General features: G+C 46.5%; 3 protein-coding genes across 3 annotated transcripts in view; all 3 read left to right on the forward strand.

Annotated features, from left to right (window-relative positions):
- The first annotated feature begins 914 nt into the window (after positions 1-914).
- Positions 915-9,977, forward strand: LOC307092768 (uncharacterized protein). Its single transcript, XM_079760249.1, has 3 exons — positions 915-1,110; positions 4,300-4,423; positions 5,705-9,977. The coding sequence occupies exons 2-3, from the start codon at positions 4,303-4,305 to the stop codon at positions 7,105-7,107; spliced, it is 1,524 nt and encodes a 507-aa protein (XP_079616375.1). The 5' UTR covers positions 915-1,110; positions 4,300-4,302; the 3' UTR covers positions 7,108-9,977.
- A 1,794-nt stretch (positions 9,978-11,771) lies between these two features.
- The window catches only part of LOC307092748 (uncharacterized protein), a 32,068-nt gene continuing 20,841 nt past the window's right edge, over positions 11,772-22,998 (forward strand). The window contains exon 1 of the mRNA XM_079760196.1: positions 11,772-11,834. The gene's annotated coding sequence lies outside the window, so the exon portion shown is untranslated. The remainder of the gene's footprint in view (positions 11,835-22,998) is intronic.
- LOC307092773 (uncharacterized protein) lies at positions 11,778-18,839 on the forward strand. The gene is made up of 3 exons (XM_079760256.1): positions 11,778-12,023; positions 15,227-15,350; positions 16,633-18,839. The coding sequence occupies exons 2-3, from the start codon at positions 15,230-15,232 to the stop codon at positions 17,940-17,942; spliced, it is 1,431 nt and encodes a 476-aa protein (XP_079616382.1). The 5' UTR covers positions 11,778-12,023; positions 15,227-15,229; the 3' UTR covers positions 17,943-18,839.

Raw genomic sequence — 22,998 nt, forward strand, 5'->3', positions numbered from 1 at the left:
AAAATTATTGGGAAGCCTCAGGTTTTAAAACTTTTTTAAAGATTGATTTAAGCTGAAACCGGTTTGGCTCAGTGGATAGAGCGTCGGCCTGTGGACTGAAAGGTCCCGGGTTCGATTATGGTCAAGGGTATGTACATTGGTTGCGGGCACATCCCCAGTAGTGGGTGTGCAGGAGGCAGCTGATCAATAGTTCTAGCTCTCTATCCCAATCCCTTCCTCTCTGTGATAAATCAATAAAATATATTTTTTCAAAAGTTCTTTAAAAAAATAAAATAAAGATTGATTTAAGTACAATTGATTTAAATCGTGCATTCAAAAACTATTTTTACTTAATTTTAGGGAGGAAGGGAGAGGAAGAGACAGAAACATCACTGATGATAGAGAATCACTGATAGGCTGCTTCCTGTACCTCCCCTCTCCCTGGGGATGGAGCCAGCAACCCAGGTATGTGCCCTGACTGTGAATAGAACCATGACCTCCTGGTTCAAGGGTGGATACTCAACCACTGAGCAACAACAGCTGGGCTAAAGTGTTTAAAAATTGTTTTAAAAATATGTATTTTTTATTGTTGATAGTATAACAGATGTCTCCCATTTCCCCCTTATATATATTCTTTGGTGGGTCTGTCAGTGTGGAACAGGAAAGCAGACCTCCAGGCCCATCTCCTCCTCCAGCACCACTTGTGGGGCCTCAACACCAACACTCACCAAGGTCATTGGCTGGGATGAGTCCTCCTCTGGGCCTTTGAAAAAACTACATTACCCAGAAAGCACTGCGCCAGAGTGAGAGGTGTAAAGCGCATTTTGGTGCCTGCACATCCGGTTAGGGCGGGACTTCCTGCGTCCTCCTCCTGGCGGCCATTTGGCCTGTTCTGTGGGTTCACAGACCCAAGGCGTCAGCGCGCTGGTGGCGGAAGGAGGAGCCGTGGGAGGCCGCGTCCCGCTGGGCAGGGGTGTTTGAGGCGGGCTGACCCCCAACCGGCAGAATTGGGGTCCCCGTGCCCCCGCCTCCTCTCCGCGGACAGAGTTCCCTCAGCGTCACCCCATCGGCCCTCCCGCCTCGGGGCTGGCGCCGCTCAGCCCCGCAGCCCAGGCCGCAGCGCCCAGAGCAGTGAGTGCCCGTGGGGGGCGCAGGGGGAGGGGAGGGCGACGGGCTGCGGTGCCGCTGGGGAGGCCGTGGGAACTGAGCCGGGAGGGGGAGCCAGGCCTGTGTGTGTCTAAAGGCGACAGAGAGGAGGAGCGGCGGCTCCGGGAGGAGGGTCACTTCCTCCTCAGGGGACGGGCTGGGGGCTGTGAACACAGAGGGACGCGGCCTGAGATGCGGCTCTAACTTCCCCACAACTGCCCAGAGGAGGAGCCGACCACAGGGGAGAGGACAGCAGGGAGGGGGGGGGGCCCTGTGACCACAGCCACCCAGCAGGAGGGCGCCCTGAGGACCGCCCTGAGGGGTGCAGGCCTCTCCTGGTCACGTGACCTCGGGCCTGAGCCCTGGGTCCTGGCGGTGGGTGCCAGGCCCTCCACAGACCTTCAGTTCCCACAGGTCCCTGCAGGTGCAGAGCCGCTCAGGAGGCTGGTCTGTGGGGCTGATGTCAGGGCCTCACACTATCGTGGCCTCTGAGGTAGGGGGGTCCTGGGACTGTCCAGCCATTCTTTTCGGCGGCGACTTTCGATCTGGGGACCGTGAAGAGACAGCAGCCCAGAATCCTAAGCCCAGGTCAAGGGTCATATGAGTGGCACCTGATTGTGGCATCCAGTGGAATTGTGGGTGACAGGCCCTTCCATGCATGGCTTCCAGAATGTGCAAAGGCTTGAAGTAAAGACTAAGCTGCTAGAGGGCCCAGCAGGTGTCCATTGTTTAAAAATAGGAGCTGGAAACAGTGGGACAGGAGTCAAGTCCAGAGCAGCTTTGTGACAACTTGGCTTTCTGTTCTGCTGGTGGAGGGGTCATTGGGGTAATCGGAGCAGCAGAGCAGGTGATGTGTCCCAGGTCTCATTACTCCCGTGACTGCAGCATGATGCACAGTATGGGTGAGGACGGGGGTAGGAAGACTACAATGGAAGCTGCTGTGATGGCCTTGGTGAGTGTGATGGTGACGGGAGCACAGTGGTGGTTGTGGATGCGGAAGAAGCAGTTGCATTAGGGATCAGGATTTTAGGTGTGGCCACCTGGATTTTCTAATTTTGAGGATTGGGGAGAGAGGTAGGAATCAGAGATGATGTGAAGGTTTGGATTTAGCACCTGCAGGTATGAAAGCACCATCAGCTGACATGGAGAAATTCTTAGTCGGAAAAGTAAAGTCCATGAGGAATATAAAATCTTTTATTTTTCCTATTAGAGTAAGAGATATTTCAGAGACCAGTTCATGACCATCTGGAACTCTGAGGAGTTCATGATGAAGACTACTTAAAAGAATAGTAAAGACTGTGGAGCTTGGAGGAGTTGTAGATCACCTTTTCATTTTATTTTATTGGAGGTAGAAGAGTAATTAAAAAGGAGAGACTGTGGCTGGTGCATATTTATTTCATAAACAGTCACCAGGATTACATGTGACCCTTTGTGTGGCCTGGTGTGTTGCATCCAGTTTGGTTGACTTGCTTATGGGCCTGAGTGGGCATCTGGGAGACTCACTGGGCATGGGGTAGAGGGCCATAGGCAGTGGGACTTGAGGACTGAGGGCTGTGAGTGGAGAAGGAACATCAAGTGCAGCAGCAGGAGAGGTGGGCTCTGGGTAACTGAGCTGATGCGGTTCTCAGTAGGTGAGGTGGAAGGAAAAACAAGTTGGGAGGGAGGCCTTCATAGCAGAACTGAAGGCTGTGTCTTGGGTGTGGGCAGTCAGCGTCAGGTTAGTATGTGATACTATGTGAACTTGCCATGCATTCTCTGGAACACACATGCTGAGTAATGACTAAGACCCAGGAGATGTCCATGGGAGCTGGGGCTGCGGGAGTGCAGGTGTGAGGGAGGTGTGGGAGAAGGAGTGATGTGCTCTTGGAGAGGGAGTGTGAATTCATGGCCATAGGTCCCCGATATTGACATAGAGAGACTGAGGTTGAGTCCATTTCTGGTGATAACTGGATGATACAAAATGGGGAATTTTAGGGTAACTCCTGAAAAGACGGGTGTTGTGGCGCTACATGCCAGGTCCAGCATTTAGGTGTCATATAGGTACACACCTGCCTGTTGTTGTTGGGCGGATGCAGTGATCAATAGGAATGGAATAGCATACATCAGTGTCCCTTGGGTTTGAAAATCTGTACAGGCTTGGGGAGGGGAGAAGGGTAAGAGAGAAATACATTACAGAAGACGTGAGTTAGAATGTTGAAAGAGGGTTATTACAAAACATCCCCTCCGATTCCTGGCATACGTGCGTTGTCTTTGAAGTTGTGACTCTGGGAATGAAGCTGTATGAGAGAAGTGGGATACAAAGAATTATGTGGAACATTAGCACAAAGTGTTGACCTCAGCACCCTGGGATTGGAATGGAAAGTGTGACGAGTGATGCCATGCTTTTGGGGTCTTAGAGGGAGAATGTGTTGGACAACAAGAATAGTGCCCCACAAGACCAGTGTCAAATCGCTCACATCTCTCTTTATGGCCAACATTTATCTGTCCCCTATGTTGGTGACTTCTATAGCGTTGAACCTTAATGTGAGGCCCTGAGGTCAGGTATAATCAATCTGGGCATTTGTTGTATTGCTGTGGGAAGACACAGTATCAGTAGTCATATAAGGAGAGAGTGACTCTGATGGATGCAAGGTCTGCTATCTTCTTGCCAGGGCCAGCCTGAAGGTTGAACCAAGCTGAGGTAGGGAGGTGGGAATTGAGAAAAGAAAGACAGGAAAGCGGGATCGGGAGGGTTGCGAGCCATTGACTGACTGCAGCGAGTTTATTAACTGCGTACTGCGTTTTATACACAAACACTTGAATAGGAGGTCTGTCAAGAGGAATGTACTCTTTCTTCCTCTTAATCTCTAAGGGAGAGGTAGAGCAGAAGGGCAAATTCTTGGGTACAGCAAATCTCAGTAAATAGTTACAGACTTCTTGGTAAGCCATGAAAGGTTGCTCTCATTCTACTGATAGTTGCCATCCAAACAAGCCTGGGAAAACTGTGTGGGTAGGGGACCGAGTCTTGCTAGTCCCTTCGGGTGCAAGGACCGTGTCAGCTTACACCCCGTCTCCAACATCTTCTGTGATAGGGGGTGTAGAGGGACATGATGGATGTGGGTATTGGGGTTTGTGACCAAAGTAAAAGCCTAGGAGAGAAGGTGATCATGGACTGAACTGTGCCCATTGTGACAGGATATGGACTTTGAGGACGTGGCCATTGCCTTCTCTCAGGAGGAGTGGGGGCTCCTTGATGAGGCTCAGAGACTTCTGTACTGCGAGGTGATGCTGGAAGTGTTTGCACTGGTCTCATCTGCAGGTAAGAGCTTCACATTGTCCCAGTGTCCTGAGGTGATTCCCTCTCTTCCTTTATTAAAAAACAGCTTTTTCTCTCCCACAGCCAGACCATGGGCTCTTCCATTTTATCCCATTATCCTGTCAAATGTGCTGTGGCCGAGAGAGCTGAGTGTGTGGGGAGCCCAGAGCAAAGGACTCCATGAATATCCCTCACACCCATAGCCTCAGATAGGGCAGGGAGTGTCTGGAGGTCAGGATTGTTGCAAACAGTTTAATGAGCCCAGCTTGCACTTTCTCAGTCTGGGAGGGTATCTGTGTCCACATCCATGGCTTCCACTTCTGCACCATTCCTCCAGCTAAAGGCGCTTTGTGACTGCCTGTGCCAGGTTATGGTCTTTACTTGCATGATCCATGGGCGGTTCTTGTAAGACCTCCTTCCATTGTTTGTAATATTCTGTTCCTGAATACTACTGCATGCTGTCTTCCTCTGAGCCAGTGCTGCTTACTTAGCTCTGTTGTCTTTCAATAAAACTCAGAATATTGGTGTTCTATGTGCTTGTACTGTAGAAGGTACAAGGAGAGCCCTGTTATTTTCACAGGTTGAACATACAACATGATCTAAAGTGTTGCCTGGCCCTCCTGAGTTCCAATTTGCAGGAACTATGACATAAGGGTGGTGTTTAGATCATACAGGAAAGTGGTCATGTCCAACAAGTTTAGGTTGAGGTGCCACTGGCAGCAGCTCATTTCTACCATTTCCTTCCCAAGCTTGACACTTCCCTGACTTATCTTTTAGTCTGTGCCTTCCTGGGTTCTGGCTACCTTCACCTTCTTGCCCTTTTCCATCATCTGTTCCTCTGAACTGCTCTCTCTGCAGTATTCTCAAATATTGACCTGCATGTGTTATGAGGTGCACAGATGTGCTTCATTAGACCTCGACACAAGCTTCTCATTTCTTGAATTTTACGTGGAATAAGATGTAACCAACCTTCTGCACAGCTGGCCCATGGCACCCGCAGACAAGCCCTATTGAACACTGTTAGCAGACGCATGAGCAGATGATCCAGCTTCTTTTCCATGGGGTGCTTGCCATGTTTGTTTTATATTTTTTTGGAGATTTTCCCTATATGGTGACCTTTAGTGGCTCAGATCTTCAGAGCAGCATCTTATCAATCCTTCCTACAGATGTTACCCTCAGAGAGTTGCATGGAACCAACGCGTTATGTGGGACACACTTTAGTAGTAAGACTTCTCCCTGTCACCACAGTCGACATTCATTTCATCACCATTTTTCTGTTTTCAGGTTGTGGGCATAAAACGGATGATGCGGAGGCCTGTTCTGAGCAGAGTGTACCTGTACAAGGACAGTCACAGGTCAGTGTTTCTAAGACAGCTCCAGCAACCCAGAGGACCCATCTCTGCCGGAGGTGTTTCTCTGTGTTCAAAGATATTCTGCACCTGAGTGAGTCACAAGCAGCAGACTTTGAGCAGAAAGCCTTCTTCAGTGACGCATGTGTGAGAGACTTCTGTTTCAGTGCAAACCCTCACCAGCAACAGAGGGAAGCCAATGGAGAGAAGCCCTGGAAAGAAGCTGTGGACAGAGCCTCGTTTGTGACCAGGTTCATCTTCTACTCATCAGAGCTGTGTTCGACCAGTAGGGAGGTTGGAGGACACTTCCGAGCCATGTCAGAGCTTCTCCAGCACCAGGCCCCTCTCAACACTGAGAAGCCACACAGTCGTAGTGAGATTTCAGAGGAATTTCTCAATACAAAAAGGCATCACCAATGGGATGAATGTGAAAAAGCTGCCAGCCACAACCAGAACCTTGTTCAACATCAGGCCGTCTGCTCTGGAATAAAATCGTATGAGTGTAGTGAATGTGGGAGGGCATTCATTAAAAAATGTTACCTCACTAAACACCACAGAGTTCACACTAAAGAAAAGCCTTACAAATGCAATGAATGTGGAAAATCATTTACGTGCAATTATTACCTCTTTATCCACAAGAGAGTTCACACTGGAGAAAAGCCTTACAAATGCAGTGAATGTGGAAAATCATTTAACCGCAGTTCTACCCTCTATACCCACCAGAGAGTTCACACTGGAGAAAAGCCATATCAATGCAGTGATTGTGGGCTGTCCTTCAGGCAGTACTCTAACTTCAGTAGACACCGCAAAATTCACACTGAAGGAAAACCTTATGAGTGCAGTGAATGTGGGAAGTCCTTCCATCGTAGGTCTTCCCTCACTAAACACAACAAAGTTCACACTGGAGAAAAACCATATAAGTGTAGTGAATGTGGTAAATCTTTTAAGGAAACTACACACCTCGTTATGCACAAGAGAGTTCACACTGGAGAAAAGCCGCATCGATGTAGTGATTGTGGGAAGTGCTTCAGTCATAGCACTAGCTTCATTCAACACCTCAGAGTTCACACTGGTGAAAAACCTTATGAGTGTAGTGAATGTGGGAAGTGCTTCAGTCAAAGTACTAGCCTTGTTCTACACCTCCGAGTTCACACTGGTGAAAAACCTTATGCGTGTAGTGATTGTGGGAAGGGTTTCAGTCAAAGGTCTGGCCTCATTCAACACCTCAGAGTTCACAGTGGTGAGAAACCTTATGAGTGTAGTGACTGTGGGAAGTGCTTCAGTCAGAGGTCTAACCTCACTCAACACCTCAGAGTTCACACTGCTGAAAGACTGTAAGACGCTAGTGATTGTCGGAAGTCATTTGTGCAAATCTCCACTCTCACAGAGCATCAGAGAGTTTACATTAGAGAAGAGCTTTAAACGTGCAGGGAATGTGTTACTTTCTCACTCAGAAGAACAGCACCAAAGGAGAAGCTTTACCCCCATTTACCTGAATGCAAACCCCTTTATCAGAACATACACTCTGCTAGATGCCTCCTAAGTTTCAGGTATAAGTGACACTTTCAGAAACTGGATTGCACTTGCTAACCTTCTCAGGACTACAACCTCATTGATGTCACTGCAAGTATTTGTGTGGAAGCTCTTTCACCCCTACCACCTGGCTCACCTGAATGTGCATCCGTCAGAACCCCTGCATGTTCTGGGGTTGTGCTTGAGAAGATTATGAATATTCCAAGCTCCTGGGTGAATCTTCATTCCTTTATTTCTGACCAGAGAATGACCTGACCCAGGTTTTGTTCAGAGCCCACTTCCTCCACCAAGAAGTGATACCTCTTTCAGGGACATTGTGGGTCTCACATGCTGTGATGAAGTGTTTCAGGTTCCAATTCATCAGCCTGCAAACCCCTTGCTGTCCTCTGCTCTGGTTTATGATGTTTATGTAAAGGAGATTTTTCTTTTGTACTTTCATTTTGTTGGTTCTATTCTCTCTGTGGGATGATTGAAAGGGAAGTGTGTTCTGTCAGCATGGACAGGTGAACAGTATGGTGTGATCTCAAACTTACTGTGCTTTGGAAGGCACAGCTGGATGGCAGAAAATCACTCTGTTCAATATTGGCTGATTTTGTATTGCCGACCAAGGCCTTGAGAGAAAGTGTGAATGACTTTGTGGATCTAATGTGCTGTCTGGTGCCTCTTTTATTGTAGAGGTCAATGGTCGCCCTGAACAGGCGGCCTTTATTGTGCTCCTGTGAACAATATGAATTACATTCTCTGTTCGCAGTATGTATTACATAAGTGTCAGCAATGTTTAGGGGAACTACTCTCCACGTGCTCCAAAGAGGCCATGTGTCATGATGTATGAAATTTCATAGGCTGGTGTCATTTGTTGTAAGACTCTGAGGTGGAATTAGTTTGGGACCTAAATACTGTTTTCATAGTCATAGTAGACACTGCAGTTAAACTGGATAAAAAGTGCCTCTTCTGGACATAAGTCCACATTATCCCAGGGCCTGTGTTTTGTATGATCTGTGAGAACTTTCTGTGGACCTCCATCACTATTTCCTGTAGCTGGAGTCACTGGCAGACAAAATAATGTACTGTTTTTGTGTTGTTTTTTTAATTCCCCTAGCCCCTCTAGGGTGTTCTGCTCAAGGTTTTAGCTGAACAGGCAAGATCTCAAAGCTAGAGGGAGGATAATGCTGTTATCAGTTCCAGGATGTGTCTTTTGTAACCAATCAGCATTCCTATTGATTCCAACTCCAATAGTCTTCACTGCTTCTCAATATTTGCTGCCACTGAAGCAAGGTTGGTCCTCCCTGAAAATCAGAACTGACGTGCAACAGAGTGCACCTTTCTCGTGTGTGCTATTTGGTGAGCCCTGACCTAGAGATAAAACTGTCACATGTGACATAAACCACCTGTAACTCATGCACAGGGTGGGGCTACTATAGGCTTACACTTGTAAGTTCAGAAAACACAGAGATTATTCTTTTAAAAAATATTTTAGAAAATAATTTTATTCCTTTTGTGGGGAGAGAGATGAAGAGAGGGTAAGAGAGATAAACATAGATCTGCTGCTTCCTGTATGCCCATATTGGGGTTCCATTTGGGGATGTGCACTGACCTGAATTCAAACCAGAGACCTTTCAGTGAATGGTTTGATACCCAAGCAGCTCAGATCACTGTCCCGGGCAGAGTTTATTCCTGTATTATTATCATTATTTATTGTATTATCTTCCATACCAGCAACTCTAAACCTGCTTTTTGCCACATCCTTTATTTTCCTAATACCCTGTTATAATCTCTCTGCCTTTCTCAGCCCTCCATACAGTCATGGATTTTCCTTTTTTACAATAGAATAGTTCATATTGTTCATACTTTTATTGGCAATACTTGGTGTGTACTCTGTAACAAATAGTGGTTTCCTTCATGTACACAGTCATTATGAGGTTCAACTCATATGCTTATGTGAAAAAATAATTTACATTTTTCTGAGTAGTACTTGTACGGTGAATAATTTTTTTTTTTTAAATCATATATCTCTTCAGGACAAAATAGACACTATTGAGAGTGTCAATTACATCCTATGGAGACATTCAATTTTAGGTCACAGCATTAAGAGCTCCTGGTTTTAGTCCCATAAGCTCTCTTTGAAATGACTCAAATAATCTCTTTGTTGATCTGTATTTGTCTTTTGCTATTTTTAGGTTTTGGGATATTATAAATAAATCTTCTGGGAATATATGCATTCTGTTCTCTATATTGACATATGTTTTACTTATCGAACTGTTGTATAGGTGAATGTTTTATATTTAAGATATGTGCAACTGTGAGCCAATATGATCATTCCTTCTGCCTTCCCCTTAACCAACAGTAAATAAAAATTTGAATTTTTCTGCTACCCTGCAAGGACATACAGTGGTTAACCTTTTGAAATGGTTATCCCGGAAATGCATATAATGTTAATTCGCTTTCATTTTAATTCCATCTACCTAAGAATTTTTTATGGTGACCATTTTTTCATTTATTTGCACAGTATTTATCTGTTTTGTTGAAATGTCTGCTGAGAGACCTAACTGTTTTGGCTCAGTGGATAGAGTGTCAGCCTGGGGACTGAAGGGTCCCAGATTCAATTCCGGTCAAGGGGATGTACCTTGGTTGCGGGCACAACCCCAGTAGGGGGTGTGCAGGAGGCAGCTGATCGATGTTCCTCTCTCATTGATGTTTCTAACTCTGGCCTTCTCCCTCTGTGTAAAAAATCAATAAAATACATATATTTAAAAAAAATATCTGCTGAGAATCTTTTTCAAATTGTCTAAATAAATTTATTATTTTAAATGAAGGAGGACTGTGCAGAATCTAAGACTTATGCTTGAATTTCCCTCATTCCTCAGTGACTCAAGTGACTCCTTTGCCATATGGAGCCACAGGTTTGAATCCTAGAAGAAAAATTGTTTTACTCAGTTTTAAAAAAAATATTTTTTATTGATTTTTTTACAGAGAGGAAGGGAGAGGGAGAGAGAGTTAGAAACATCGATGAGAGAGAAACATCGATTAGCTGCCTCCTGCACACCCCCTACTGGGGATGTGCCCACAACCAAGGTACATGCCCTTGACCAGAATTGAATCTGGGACGCTTGAGTCCGCAGGCCGATGCTCTATCCACTGAGCCAAACCCGTCAGGGCTTTACTCAGTTTTTAAAATTATTTATTTTAATAATTTTATTGATTAAGGTATTACATATGTTTTACTCAGTTTTAATGCTATGTACAACTGAAGCCAACTTATACCATATATTTATACATTTAAGCTACATTGATAACATTCAGAGCCACTCCTAAATAAGTCTAAGCATTTATTAATACATTAAATGGCATCTAGGTTTGTAGTATTTGTCAATTTTCCTGGCATACAACCTCTCATCATGGTTTGTTTTAAACTGCCAAAGTGATAGCACTGAATATGCACATTATAAGACATTTCAATAGCACTTGATTGTATTTTATTTCCAACATTCTTAAACAGTTGCAACAAATGTCCAGAACTTTCATAATAACATAGTAAAATTATTGGGAAGCGTAAAATTTTAAGCCTTTTTAAAGTTTAAGTACAATTGATTTTAAGTCATACATTCAAAAATATTTTTAATTGATTTCATGGAGGAAGGGAGAGGAAGAGAGAGAGAGAGAAATATCAATGTTGAGAGAGAATCACTGATAGGCCTCTTCCTGTACCTCCCCTCTCCCTGGGAATTGAGACTGCAACCCATGTATGTGCCCTGACCAGGAATAGAACCATGATTTTGGTTCATAGGTCGATGCTCAACCACTGACCCACACCAGGTGGGCTATAGTATTAAAATTTTCTTAAGTGTATGTATTTTTTGTCATTGATAGTATTACAGATGTCTCCCATTTCCCCCTGTATATACACTGAGTGGCCAGGTTATAATGATCTCTGAACACATAATAATCTGGTCACTCAGTGTATATCCTATGTAATAAAAGGCTAATATGCAAATTGTCCCCTCCTTCAGTAGTTCAACCAGCAGGCAGGCTGGCCAACCGCCCACGTCCCCTCCCCATGGACAGGCTGCTAGACCCCACCCATGCACGAATTCATGCACTGGGCCTCTAATATATAAATACTTATACACTAAATGGCCAGATTATTATGCGTTCGGGGGTCATAAAAACCTGGCCACTCAGTGTATATTCTTTGGTGAATCCATTCCAGGCTTCCCTTCCGCCTCCCCTGAAAGATCTGTCAGTGTGGACCTGTTAAGCGAGTGTCCAGTCCCATCTGGTCCTCCAGCACCACTTGTGGGGCCTCAACACCAATTCTCACCTTGGACAATGGCTGGGATGAACCTTCCTCTGGCCCGTTGTAAAAACTACATTACCCAGAAAGCACTGCGCCAGAACAAGAAGGGTTCGGAGCTTTTTTGTGCATGTACATCCGGTTAGGGCGGGACTTCCTGCGTCCTCTTTGCGGACATTTTTTTCCTCTTTTGTTGGTTCACAGACTCACAGCGTCAGCGCTCCGGTGGCGGAAGGAGGAGGTGTGGGAGGCCGCGTCCCGCAGGGCAGGGCTGTCTGAGGCGGGTTGACCCCCAACCGGCGGAACTGGGGTCCCCGTGCCCCCCGCCTCCTCTCCGCGGACAGAGTTCCCTCAGCGTCACCCCATCGGCCCTCCCGCCTCGGGGCCGGCGCCGCTCAGCCCCGCAGCCCAGGCCGCAGCGCCCAGAGCAGTGAGTGCCCGTGGGGGGCGCAGGGGGAGGGGAGGGCGACGGGCTGCGGTGCCGCCGGGGAGGCCGTGGGGGCTGAGCCGGGAGGGGGGAGCCAGGCCTGTGTGTGTCTAAAGGCGACAGAGAGGAGGAGCGGCGGCTCCGGGAGGAGGGTCACTTCCTCCTCAGGGGACGGGCTGGGGGCTGTGAACACAGAGGGACGCGGCCTGAGATGCGGCTCTAACGTCCCCACAACTGCCCAGAGGAGGAGCCGACCACAGGGGAGAGGACAGCAGGGGGGGGGGTGGGCCCTGTGACCACAGCCACCCAGCAGGAGTGCGCCCTGAGGACCGCCCTGAGGGGTGCAGGCCTCACTGGTCACGTGACCTCGGGCCTGAGCCCTGGGTCCTGGCGGTGGGTGCCGGGCCCTCCACAGACCTTCAGTTCCCACAGGTCCCTGCAGGTGCAGAGCCGCTCAGGGGGCTGGTCTGTGGGGCTGATGTCAGGGCCTCACACTACCGTGGCCTCTGAGGTAGGGGGGTCCTGGGACTGTCCAGCCTCTCTTCTCGAGGAGCTTGGGCCTGGGGACCGTGAAGGGACACCAAGCCCAGAATCTTAAGTGTAGGTGCCTGCGGCACTTTGGCCCCTTGAGTGTGGCTCTTCCACAAAATACCACAGCTTGGGCAAATCTATTTTGAAGAAGTGATGTTAGAAGAAGTTTAAGTTTAAAAAATGTGGCTCTCAAAAGAAATTTCAATCGTTGTGCTGTTGATATTTGGCTCTGTTGACCAATGAGTTTTTGGACCACTGGTCTAGGTCAAGGGTCATATGAGTGGTACCTGATTGTGGCATCCAGTGGAATTGTGGGTGATAGGTCCTTCCATGCATGAGTTCCAGAATGTGCCAAAGCTTGAAGTAAAGACTAAGCTGCTTGAGGGCCCAGCAGTGTCCATTGTTTAAAAATAGGAGCTGGAAACAGTGGGACAGGAGTCAAGTCCAGAGCAGCTTTGTGACAACTTGGCTTTCTGTTCTGCTGGTGGAGGGGTCATTGGGGTCATTGGAGCAGCAGAGCAGGTGATGTGTCCCAGGTCTCATTAGACTCCTGTGACTGCAGCATGATGCACAGTATGGGTGTGAGGACGGGGGTAGGAAGACTACAATGGAAGCTGCTGTGATGGCCTTGGTGAGTGTGATGGTGACGGGAGCACAGTGGTGGTTGTGGATGTGGAAGAAGCATTTGCATTAGGGATCAGGGTTTTAGGTGTGGCCACCTGGGTTTTCTAATTCTGAGGATTGGGGAGAGAGGTAAGAATTGGAGATGATGTGAAGGTTTGGATTTAGCACCTGAAGGTATGAAAGCACCATCAGCTGACATGGAGAAATTCATAGTGGGAACAGTCATGTCCATGAGGAATATAAAATCTTTTATTTTTTCCTCTTAGGGTAAGAGATATTTCAGAGACTAGTTCATGACTGGAACTCTGAGGAGTAGTTCAAGATGAAGACTACTTAAAAAAATAGTAAACACTATGGAGCATGGAGGAGTTGTAGATCACCTTTTTATTTTATTTCATTGGAGGTGGAAGAGTAATTTAAAAAAGTTGAGACTAGCCGAAACCGGTTTGGCTCAGTGGATAGAGCGTCGGTCTGCGGACTGAAGGGTCCCGGGTTCGATTCCGGTCAGGGGCCTGTACATTGGTTGCGGGCACGACCCCAGTTGGGGGTGTGCGGGAGGCAGCTGGTCGATGGTTCTCTCTCATCTATGTTTCTAGCTCTTTTTCCCTCTTCCTTCCTCTCTGTAAAAAATCAATAAAATATATTTTTAAAAATTAAAAAAAAAATGTTGAGACTGTGGCTGGTGCATATTTACTTGTTAAGCACTCACCAGGATTTCTTGTGACCCTTTGTGTGGCCTGGTGTGTTGCATCCAGTTTGGTTGATTTGCTTATGGGCCTGAGTGGGCATCTGGGAGACTCACTGGGCATGGGGTAGAGGGCCATAGGCAGTGGGACTTGAGGACTGAGGGCTGTGAGTGGAGAAGGGACATCAAGTGCAGCAGCAGGAGAGGTGAGCTCTGGGTAACTGAGCTGATGCGGTTCTCAGTAGGTGAGGTGGAAGGAAAAACAAGTTGGCGTGGAGGCCTTCATAGCAGAACTGAAGGCTATGTCTTGGGTGTGGCCAATGAGAGTCAGGTTAGTACGTGATACTGTTTGAACTTGCCATGCATTCTCTGGAACACACATGCTGAGTAATGACTGAGACCAAGGAGACGTCCATGGGAGCTGGGGCTGCGGGAGTGCAGGTGTGAGGGAGGTGTGGGAGAAGGAGTGATGTGCTCTTGGAGAGGGCGTGTGAATTCATGGCCACAGATCCCTGATGTTGACAAAGAGGGAATGAAGGTTGAGTCCATTTCTGGTGATAACTGGATGATACAACATGGGGAATTTTAGGGTAACTCCTGAAAAGACGCGTGTTGTGGCGCTACATGCCAGGTCCAGCATTTAGGTGTCAGATAGGTGCACACCTGCCTGTTGTTGGGCGGATGCAGTGATCAATAGGAATGGGATAGCATGCATCAGTGTCACCTGGGCTTGAAAATCTTTACTGGCTTGGGGAGGGGAGAAGGGTAAGAGAGAAATACATTACAGAGGAGGTGAGTTAGAATGTTGAAAAGAAGGTGATTAGAAAACATCCCCTCCTCTTCATGGCGGATATGTTTTATCTTTGAACCTATGATTCAGGGACTGAAGCTGTCTGAGAGAAGTGTGATACAAAGAATTATGTGGAACAGGCAGCACAAAGTGTTGGCCTCAGCACCCTGGGATTGGAATCAGAGGGGACCAGTGATGCCATGTTTTTTGGGGTCGTGGAGGGAGAATGTGTTGGACAACAAGGATATTTCCCACTAGACCAGTGTCAAATCGCTCACATCTCTCTTTATGGCCAACATTTATCTGTCCCCTATGTTGGTGACACCCATTGCGTTGACCCTAAATGTGAGGCCCTGAGGTCAGGTATAATCAATCTGGGCATCTGCTGTATTGCTGTGGGAAGACACAGTATCAGTAGGAATATGAGGAGAGAGTGACTCTGTTGGGTGCAAGGCCTGCTCTATTCTGTGATGTGGGAGTGGAGGGAGCAGATGGATATGGAGAATGGGAAGTATGACAAAAGTTAAAGCCTAGGAGATAAGCTGATCATGGACTGAACTGTCCCCATCACCACAGGATATGGACTTTGAGGACGTGGCCATCGCCTTCTCTCAGGAGGAGTGGGGGCTCCTTGATGAGGCTCAGAGACTTCTGTACTGCGAGGTGATGCTGGAAGTGTTTGCACTGGTCTCATCTGTGGGTAAGACCTTCACATTGTCCCAGTGTCCTGAGGTGATGCCCTCTCTCCTGTATTCTCAAAACAGCTTTCTCTCTCCCACAGCCAGACCATGGCTTCTACTAATTTCTGCCCCTGTCTTGCAAATTTGCTGTGGCTGCCAGAGCTCAGCTGTGTGGAGAGCCCTGACCAGTGGAGTCCACAAACATCCTTGACACCCATTGCCTCAAAAAGGGCAGAAAGTACCTGGGAATCCGGAGTCTTACAAACAGCTTAATGGGTCCCATCTTACTCATCTCTCCCTGGGAGGGTGACAATACCCACATTTATTCCCTTCTTCCCTCTTCTTGTAGGGAAAGGTGCTTTGTGACAGCCTGTGCCAGGTTATGTTCTTCACCTACATGAACCATGGCCTATTGCTGTAAGACCCTTCTTCAGTTGTTGTTTGTAATATTACCTTAGCTGAGGACTGTTGTGGGCCAAATTGCTCTGGGCCAGAGCTGGCTGCTCCCCTCCGTTGTCTTTCATTAATACTTGGAATATTTAGGGTTCATGCATCAGTAGAGTAGAAGGTTCAGGGAAAACCTGTTTTCCTCATAGAGTGAACATGCAAGATGGTCTCAGAGGAGGTCTGGCCATGCTGAGAGACAACTGGGGGAAGGTGTGACATAATGGTGGTGGTCAGATGGTACCAGGAACCAGCTAATTTCCAACAGTGTTTCCGGGCAGGTGCCACTGGCTACACCCCATTTCTGCCTTCTTTTTCTCATACTTAACACTTTGCTGACTTGCATTTCATCTCTGATTTCCTGGCGTTTGATTACCTTCACCTTTGTCACCTTTTTGCATCACCTGTCCCTCTGCACTGCTCCCTGTGCAGTATTCTCCTACATGGACCTGCACATGTGTTATGAGGTGCACATACATACTTAAGTAGTCCTGGAACACCTGCTACTCTTTTTATTGAATTTTACTTGGAATAAGACATAACCAACCTTCCTCACAGCTTGCCCCTGTCATCAGCAGACCAGCCCTGCTGAGCACTGTTAGTAGAAGACTGAATTGGAGATGCATTTTCTCTTCTATGGTCCTTGTCATGTGTGTGTCATGTTTCTGGTGAGGTCTTCTCTATTTTTTGACCTTCAGAGGTTCAGACTTTCACAGGATCTTCTTATATCCTTCTTGCACATCTCTTATTTTCAGACAATTGCATAGAACCCATGTATTATGTGCAAAACACTTTAGCAATGGACTTCCCCTGTCACCACAGTCAACATTCATTTCCTCCTCATTTCTCTGATTTCAGGTTGTTGGCATAAAACGGATGATGAGGAGGTCTGTCCTGAGAAGACCATAGAGTCACAGGTCAGGGCTCCTAAGACAGCTCCAGCATCTCAGAGGACCCATCTGTGTAAGCGGTGTGTCTCAGAGTTCAAAGATATTCTGCACCTGAGTGAGTCTCCAGCGGCAGACTTTGAGCAGAAACGCTTCTTCAGTGACGCATGTGTGAGAGACTTCTGTTTCAGTGCAAACCCTCCTCATCAACAGAGGGAAGCCAGTGGAGAGAAGCCCTGGAAAGGAGCTGTGGACAGGGCCTCGTTTGTGACCAGGTGCAGCTTCTCCTTATCAGGGCTGCCTTCAACCAGTAGGGAGGTTGGGGAAGACTTCCCAGCCATGTTAGAGGTTGTCCAGCACCAGGTCCCTCTCGACACTAAGGATCCACACCGTGGCAGTGAGATTTCGCAGGAATATCTTAGTGGAAAAAGTCTTTACCAGACTTGTAACTATGAAAAATTAGGCAGCCACAACCAGAAAGTTGTTCAGCATCAGGGTGCCTGCTCTGGAAAAGTGAAATATGAGTGTGACAACTGTGGGAAGGTTTTTAAACGAATCTTTCATCTCATTCGACATGGAAGAATTCACACTGGAGAAAAGCCCTATGAGTGTGCTGATTGTGGAAAGTCCTTTGGACAAAGGTCTGACCTCAGTTTGCACCTCAGAGTTCATACTGGAGAAAAGCCATATGAGTGTAGTGATTGCAGAAAGTCCTTCAGGCAAAGCTCTCAGCTCATTGAACACCAACGTGTTCACACTGGAGAAAAACCCTATGAGTGTACTGATTGTGGGAAATCTTTTAGGAGAAATAGTAAGCTCCTTAACCACAAGAGAGTTCACACTGGAGAAAAACCCTATGAGTGTACTGATTGTGGGAAATCTTTTAGGAGCAATAATACACTCCTTAACCACAAGAGAGTTCACACTGGAGAAAAACCCTATGAGTGTACTGATTGTGGGAAGTCTTTCAGGAGAAGCAGTGACCTCTCTGAACACAAGAGAATTCACACTGGTGAAAAACCTTTTGAATGCAGTGATTGTGGAAAGTTCTTTAGACGAAAGTCTACCCTCTCTCGACACCACCGAGTTCACACCGGAGAAAAGCCGTATGAGTGTACTGATTGTGGAAAGTCCTTTAGACATAGACCTACACTCATGGAGCACCACAGAACTCACACTAGAGAAAAGCCCTATGAGTGGACTGATTGTTGGAAGTCCTTTGAACCAATGTCCGACCTCATTTCAAATCACAGAGTTCACACCGGAGAAAACCCAATATGAGTGTAGTGATTGTGGAAAGTCCTTCAGGCCAAGCTCTCACTCTTGTACACAAGAGAATTCACAGTGGTGAAAAACCTTTTGAATGCAGTGATTGTGGGATGTTCTTTATACTAAAGGAGACCCTAATTCAACACCGCATAGATCATACTGGAGAAAAGTCGTATGAGTGTATTGATTGTGGGAATTCTTTAGATGAGACTGTAACCTTATTCAACATCACAGAATTCATACCAGAGAAAACCCATATGAGTGTAGTGAATGTGGAAATGTTTTCGCTACAAACCTAGCCTTGTTAGACATCTGAGAGTTCACATTGGAGAAAAACCTTAACTGTGCAGGGGATGTTTTATCTTTCTCACTCGACAACACTGAAGGAGACTTAAATCCATTTACCTGAATATAAACCCCTCTTATCTGAACATACTCTGTGGGAAATTCCTCATAACTTGGAGGTACAAGTGAGGCTTGAAGGAGCTGCATTGCACTTGCCAACTTCCATGGGCTCCACCTCATTGATGTCACTGCGAGGATTTGTGCCTGAAATGACCTCCCCACCACCTGGCTCACCTGACCAGTGTGCATCAGTCACCACCCCTGTGTGCTCACGGAGAAGGAATTCTGTGTTATCTCTTCTGCTTGAGAAATTTATGAATTCTTTGAGCTCTTGGCAGGATCTTCATTCCTTACTCTCTGACTAGAGAATTGACCTGACCCAGGTTTCGTCCAGAGCCCCCGTCCTCAGCTAAGCAGTGCTGCCTTTTTCAGGGACATGTGGGTCTCACATTATGCTGTGATGAAGTGTTTCAGGCTCCAGTTCACCAGCCGGCAAACCTCTTGCTGTCCTCTGCTCTGGTTTATGATCTTTTTGTAAAGGTTTTTTTTCTTTTCTACCTTTAATTTTGTTGGTTCTTTTAATTCCCTGGGATGATTGAAAGAAAGTAGTGATCTGTCAGCATGGACAGGTGAACAGATATGGTGGGATCCCAAACCTTTTGTGCTTGGGAAATCACAGCATGATTTCAGATCAGCACTCTTTGTCCAGTATTGGCTCTTGAGAGAAAGTCTTCATGACTTTGTGGTTCTAATTTGCAGCTGGTGCCTGTATTATTGGTGATGTCATGGTCACCCAGAAAAGGAGGCCTTTGTTGTGCTGCTGTGAACAATAAGAATTGTATTATCTGTTTTCAGCATTTATTACATAATTCTCAGCAATGTTTTGGGGAATTCTTACCCACATACTGTAAAGCAGCCATGGGCCATAATGTATAAAATTTCATAGGCTGGTGTCATTTGTTGTAAGACAGGAAGGGTTAGATTGAACCACAATTAGGACAGAAACACTGTGTTCAAAGTGAGTAAGACAAGTAAATTAGATGAAAAGTGCCTCTTCTCAGCGTTATCCACAAATGGTCGTGGGCTGTGGCTTGTGTGGTCTCTGTGTACAGACGTTCTCAGGACCTGCATCACTGTGTCCTGTGGCTGAAATAATTGGCAGGAAAAATAATGTAATGGTTGTTTGGATTCCCCTCGCCCATCTAGGGTGTTCACCTCAGGGTTTGCTCCGCAGGCAAGACCTCAGAGCTAGAGGCAGGATAAGCCTGTAATCAGTACCACAATGCGTCTTTTGTGATTCCTGTTGGTTCAGATGGCAATAGTCTTCACTGCTGGATAATATTTGTTGCCACTGAGGCAAGGCCAATCCTCTCAGGAAATTAGGAGAGAGATGGTAGAGCCCATATAGGGTTGACATTTTAATTTTCTAACAAGACAGGAATCTCTGTGTCAGGCGTCCTCAAACTACGGCCCGCGGGTGTTTTTGCTGTTTTGTTTTTTTACTTCAAAATAAGATATGTGCAGTGTGCATAGGAATTTGTTCATAGTTTTTTTTTAGGTCCTCCAAAGGTCTGAGGGACAGTGAACTGGCCCCCTGTTTAAAAAGTTTGAGGACCCCTGCTCTATGTCTTTATTTGAAAGTATTTTAAGGCTTTATTTCAGTGTCTTTATAACTGAAATGTAACAACATGCACTTTTCTCATGTGTACTATTTTGTGAGCTTGGACACAGGGATCAAGCTGTAAACCCCATCACTTGTGAAATAAACGTCTCTCTCACCCACATACAGGTTAGGGCAGTGGTCGGCAAACTCAGTCAACAGAGCGGCAAACCGCAGCTCGCCGCAGTTTGCCGACCACTGGGTTAGGGCAATGTAAGTATTTTCTAATAACTTATTGACTTTTTTGAAAGATAGCGAGGGAGACAGAGAATGAGAAATGGCGATATGGAAAACATGCAGCTAACTGCTGCCTCCTGCACGCCACCTACAGGGCACCCAGGCAGGAATGGAACCTGAGACTTCACAGGGCAAGTGATGATGCCCAACCAACTGAGGCACACTGGCAGGGGAAGATCTTCCTGTATTATTTATTATTATTATTTTTTTTAATACATATTTTATTGATTTTTTACAGAAAGGAAGGGAGAGGGATAGAGAGTTAGAAACATCGATGAGAGAGAGACATCGATCAGCTGCCTCTTGCACACTCCCCACTGGGGATGTGCCCGCAACCAAGGTACATGCCCTTGACCGGAATCGAACCTGGGACCCTTGAGTCCGCAGGCTGACGCTCTATCCACTGAGCCAAACTGGTTAGGGCTATTTATTAATTATTAATTTCCACACCAACAACTCTACACCTACTTTTGCCACATCCTGTATGTTCCTACTGCCCTTTTATACTCTCACTTTCTGCCTTTCTTGACCCTCCCTGAAGTCATGGATTTCCTCCCTTTACAATAGAGTAGTTCATATTTTTCATAATTTCATAAGCACTAGAAGGTGTGTAGTCTTTAACAAATACTGGTTTCCTCCCTGCTACACAGTTATTTTGTGATCCAACAATAATGTTCATGTGGATAGAGTTTTTATTGCCTAGTAGTACTGTGTTCTATAGATACCACTTTATCTATTGGTCTATCTATGGTTTGGCTTCTTTTAGGTTCGGGGTATTACAGATAAATCTGCTGAGAATATTTCCTTCAGTTCTCTATATAAAGGTACGTTTTACTACTCAAACTGTTTCCATGTAGGTGGATGTTTTACATTTAAAATATGCGGAACTGACCCAGAAGAGTCATTCTCTTTGCCTTCCCACTAACTCACAGTATGTAAAAATTCCAGTTTTTCTGCTACCCTGCCAGCACATGCAGTGGTTAACCTTTCCAAATAGTACCCCCAGGAATGAATCAAGTGTTAACTCACTTTGGTTTTAATTCTATTTAGCTAAGAAATTTTTATGGTGTTTTCTCATGCATTTATTTACACTGTCTTTATCTCTTTTATTAAAATGTCAGCTCAGAATCTTTTCAAATTGTTTAAATAAATTTATTATTTTCAGCTAAAGGGGTCCTATGTAGCATCTAGTTTGAAGTTCAATGAATTCTTTGCCATATGGAACCATAGGTTTTGAATACTGGAAGCACAATTGTTTTCCACACATTAATTTATGAATTTATTAATTCATTTATTTTGTAAAAAGCAGGTTTTATTCAGTTCAACAGGGAAGCAAAAACTACAGCAGAGACATAATTTGTGTCTGCACTGGTGATATTCCTGGTGACCCAATGAGAAATCACAGTAATGGGTTAACAGGGAGTTGAGCCCCGAACTTCCATCCAGATGGGGCCACTACTCGGTCCCCTTCAGCACCTTCCCGGGGTGCGCACAGGCCAAGCCCCGTTGTGCCTGCCTCATTCATGGCATCACTTCTGCAGCACGTGCACCAGCGGCCTCCTGTGCTGGGCGTGAGGTGCTGGGCCACTGGGGCTCGTGCCCAGAGCTGCTGCAGCAGGAGGATCCTGAGCAGATGATGCCTCATCTGCAGTCTCTGGTCCCCCAGAGAGACGTGGGGAGCGCTCTCTAGTAGGGATGAGCTGGGGGGCTCTAGACTCTTCTTGCCCATGAAGTGACCAGTGGCCCAGAGGTTGCCCTGTGGGTGCCGGCAGATTGGCCAGCCTGTCTGGGGGCTCCCGGAGATCCCAGGTGAGTGAGGCCGCACTGGCGGTGAGCAGAGCGAAGAGCAGGCCAAGGCCAAGCCACTGAGTGCCCCGCCCGCAGGGCCAGCGCTGTGGCCTGGCCGCACCACAGAGCTGCAGCTTTCACAGCGGCTCCCTGTGTATTTATTTTAAAATCTGTTTTTATTGCGTTTGGAGGGAGGAAGGAAGATTGATAGAAACATCGAGCCGAAACCGGTTTGGCTCAGTGGATAGAGCGTCGGCCTGTGGACTGAAGGGTCCCAGGTTCGATTCCGGTCAAGGGCATGTACCTTGGTTGCAGGCACATCCCCAGTAGGGGGTGTGCAGGAGGCAGCTGATCGATGTTTCTCTCTCATCGATGTTTCTGACTCTCTATCCCTCTCTCTTCCTCTCTGTAAAAAATCAATACAATATATTTAAAAAAAAGAAAAAAGAAACATCGAAGAGTGAGAGGAACACCGCCCATTGGCTGCCCTCTGCACAACCCACACTGCAGATGGAGCTCGCAACCCAGGCATGTGCCCTGAGCAGGATTCAGACCAACAACCTCCTGGTTCCTGGTGTGATGCTCAACAGCTGAGCCACACTGGCTGGGCATGTTTTTCACAAATTTAATCCTAAAGGCCATTAAATCCCACTTGCAAGATACACTTTTTTAAATTTAATAAATCTTTATTGTTCAGATTATTACAATTGTTCCCCCTTTTTCCCCCCCATAGCTCCTCTCCACCCAGTTCCCACCCCACCCTCTGCCCTTACCTTCTCCGCACTGTCCTCATCCATAGGTGTACGATTTTTGTCCAGTCTCTTCCTGCACCCCTGACACCCCTTCCCCCCCCCCGAGAATTGTCAGTCCACTCCCTTTCTATGCCCCTGATTCTATTATATTCACCAGTTGATTCTGTTCATCAGATTTTAAATTCACTTGATTTTTAGATTCACTTGTTGATATGTATTTGTTGTTCATAATTTTTATCTTTACCTTTTTCTTCTTCCTCTTCTTAAAGAATACCTTTCAGCATTT

This window comes from Cnephaeus nilssonii (genome assembly GCF_951640355.1).
Source record: "Cnephaeus nilssonii genome assembly, chromosome: 20".
In the NCBI taxonomy this organism is placed as follows: domain Eukaryota; kingdom Metazoa; phylum Chordata; class Mammalia; order Chiroptera; family Vespertilionidae; genus Cnephaeus; species Cnephaeus nilssonii.

Excerpts from the sequence above, each read along its gene's own strand:
- LOC307092768 (XM_079760249.1), top strand. The coding sequence starts at position 4,303 with ATGGACTTTGAGGACGTGGCCATTGCCTTCTCTCAGGAGGAGTGGGGG. Across the intron at positions 4,424-5,704 it reads TGCACTGGTCTCATCTGCAG|GTTGTGGGCATAAAACGGAT; the intron begins GTAAGAGCTTCA and ends TTCTGTTTTCAG.
- LOC307092773 (XM_079760256.1), top strand. The coding sequence starts at position 15,230 with ATGGACTTTGAGGACGTGGCCATCGCCTTCTCTCAGGAGGAGTGGGGG. Across the intron at positions 15,351-16,632 it reads TGCACTGGTCTCATCTGTGG|GTTGTTGGCATAAAACGGAT; the intron begins GTAAGACCTTCA and ends CTCTGATTTCAG.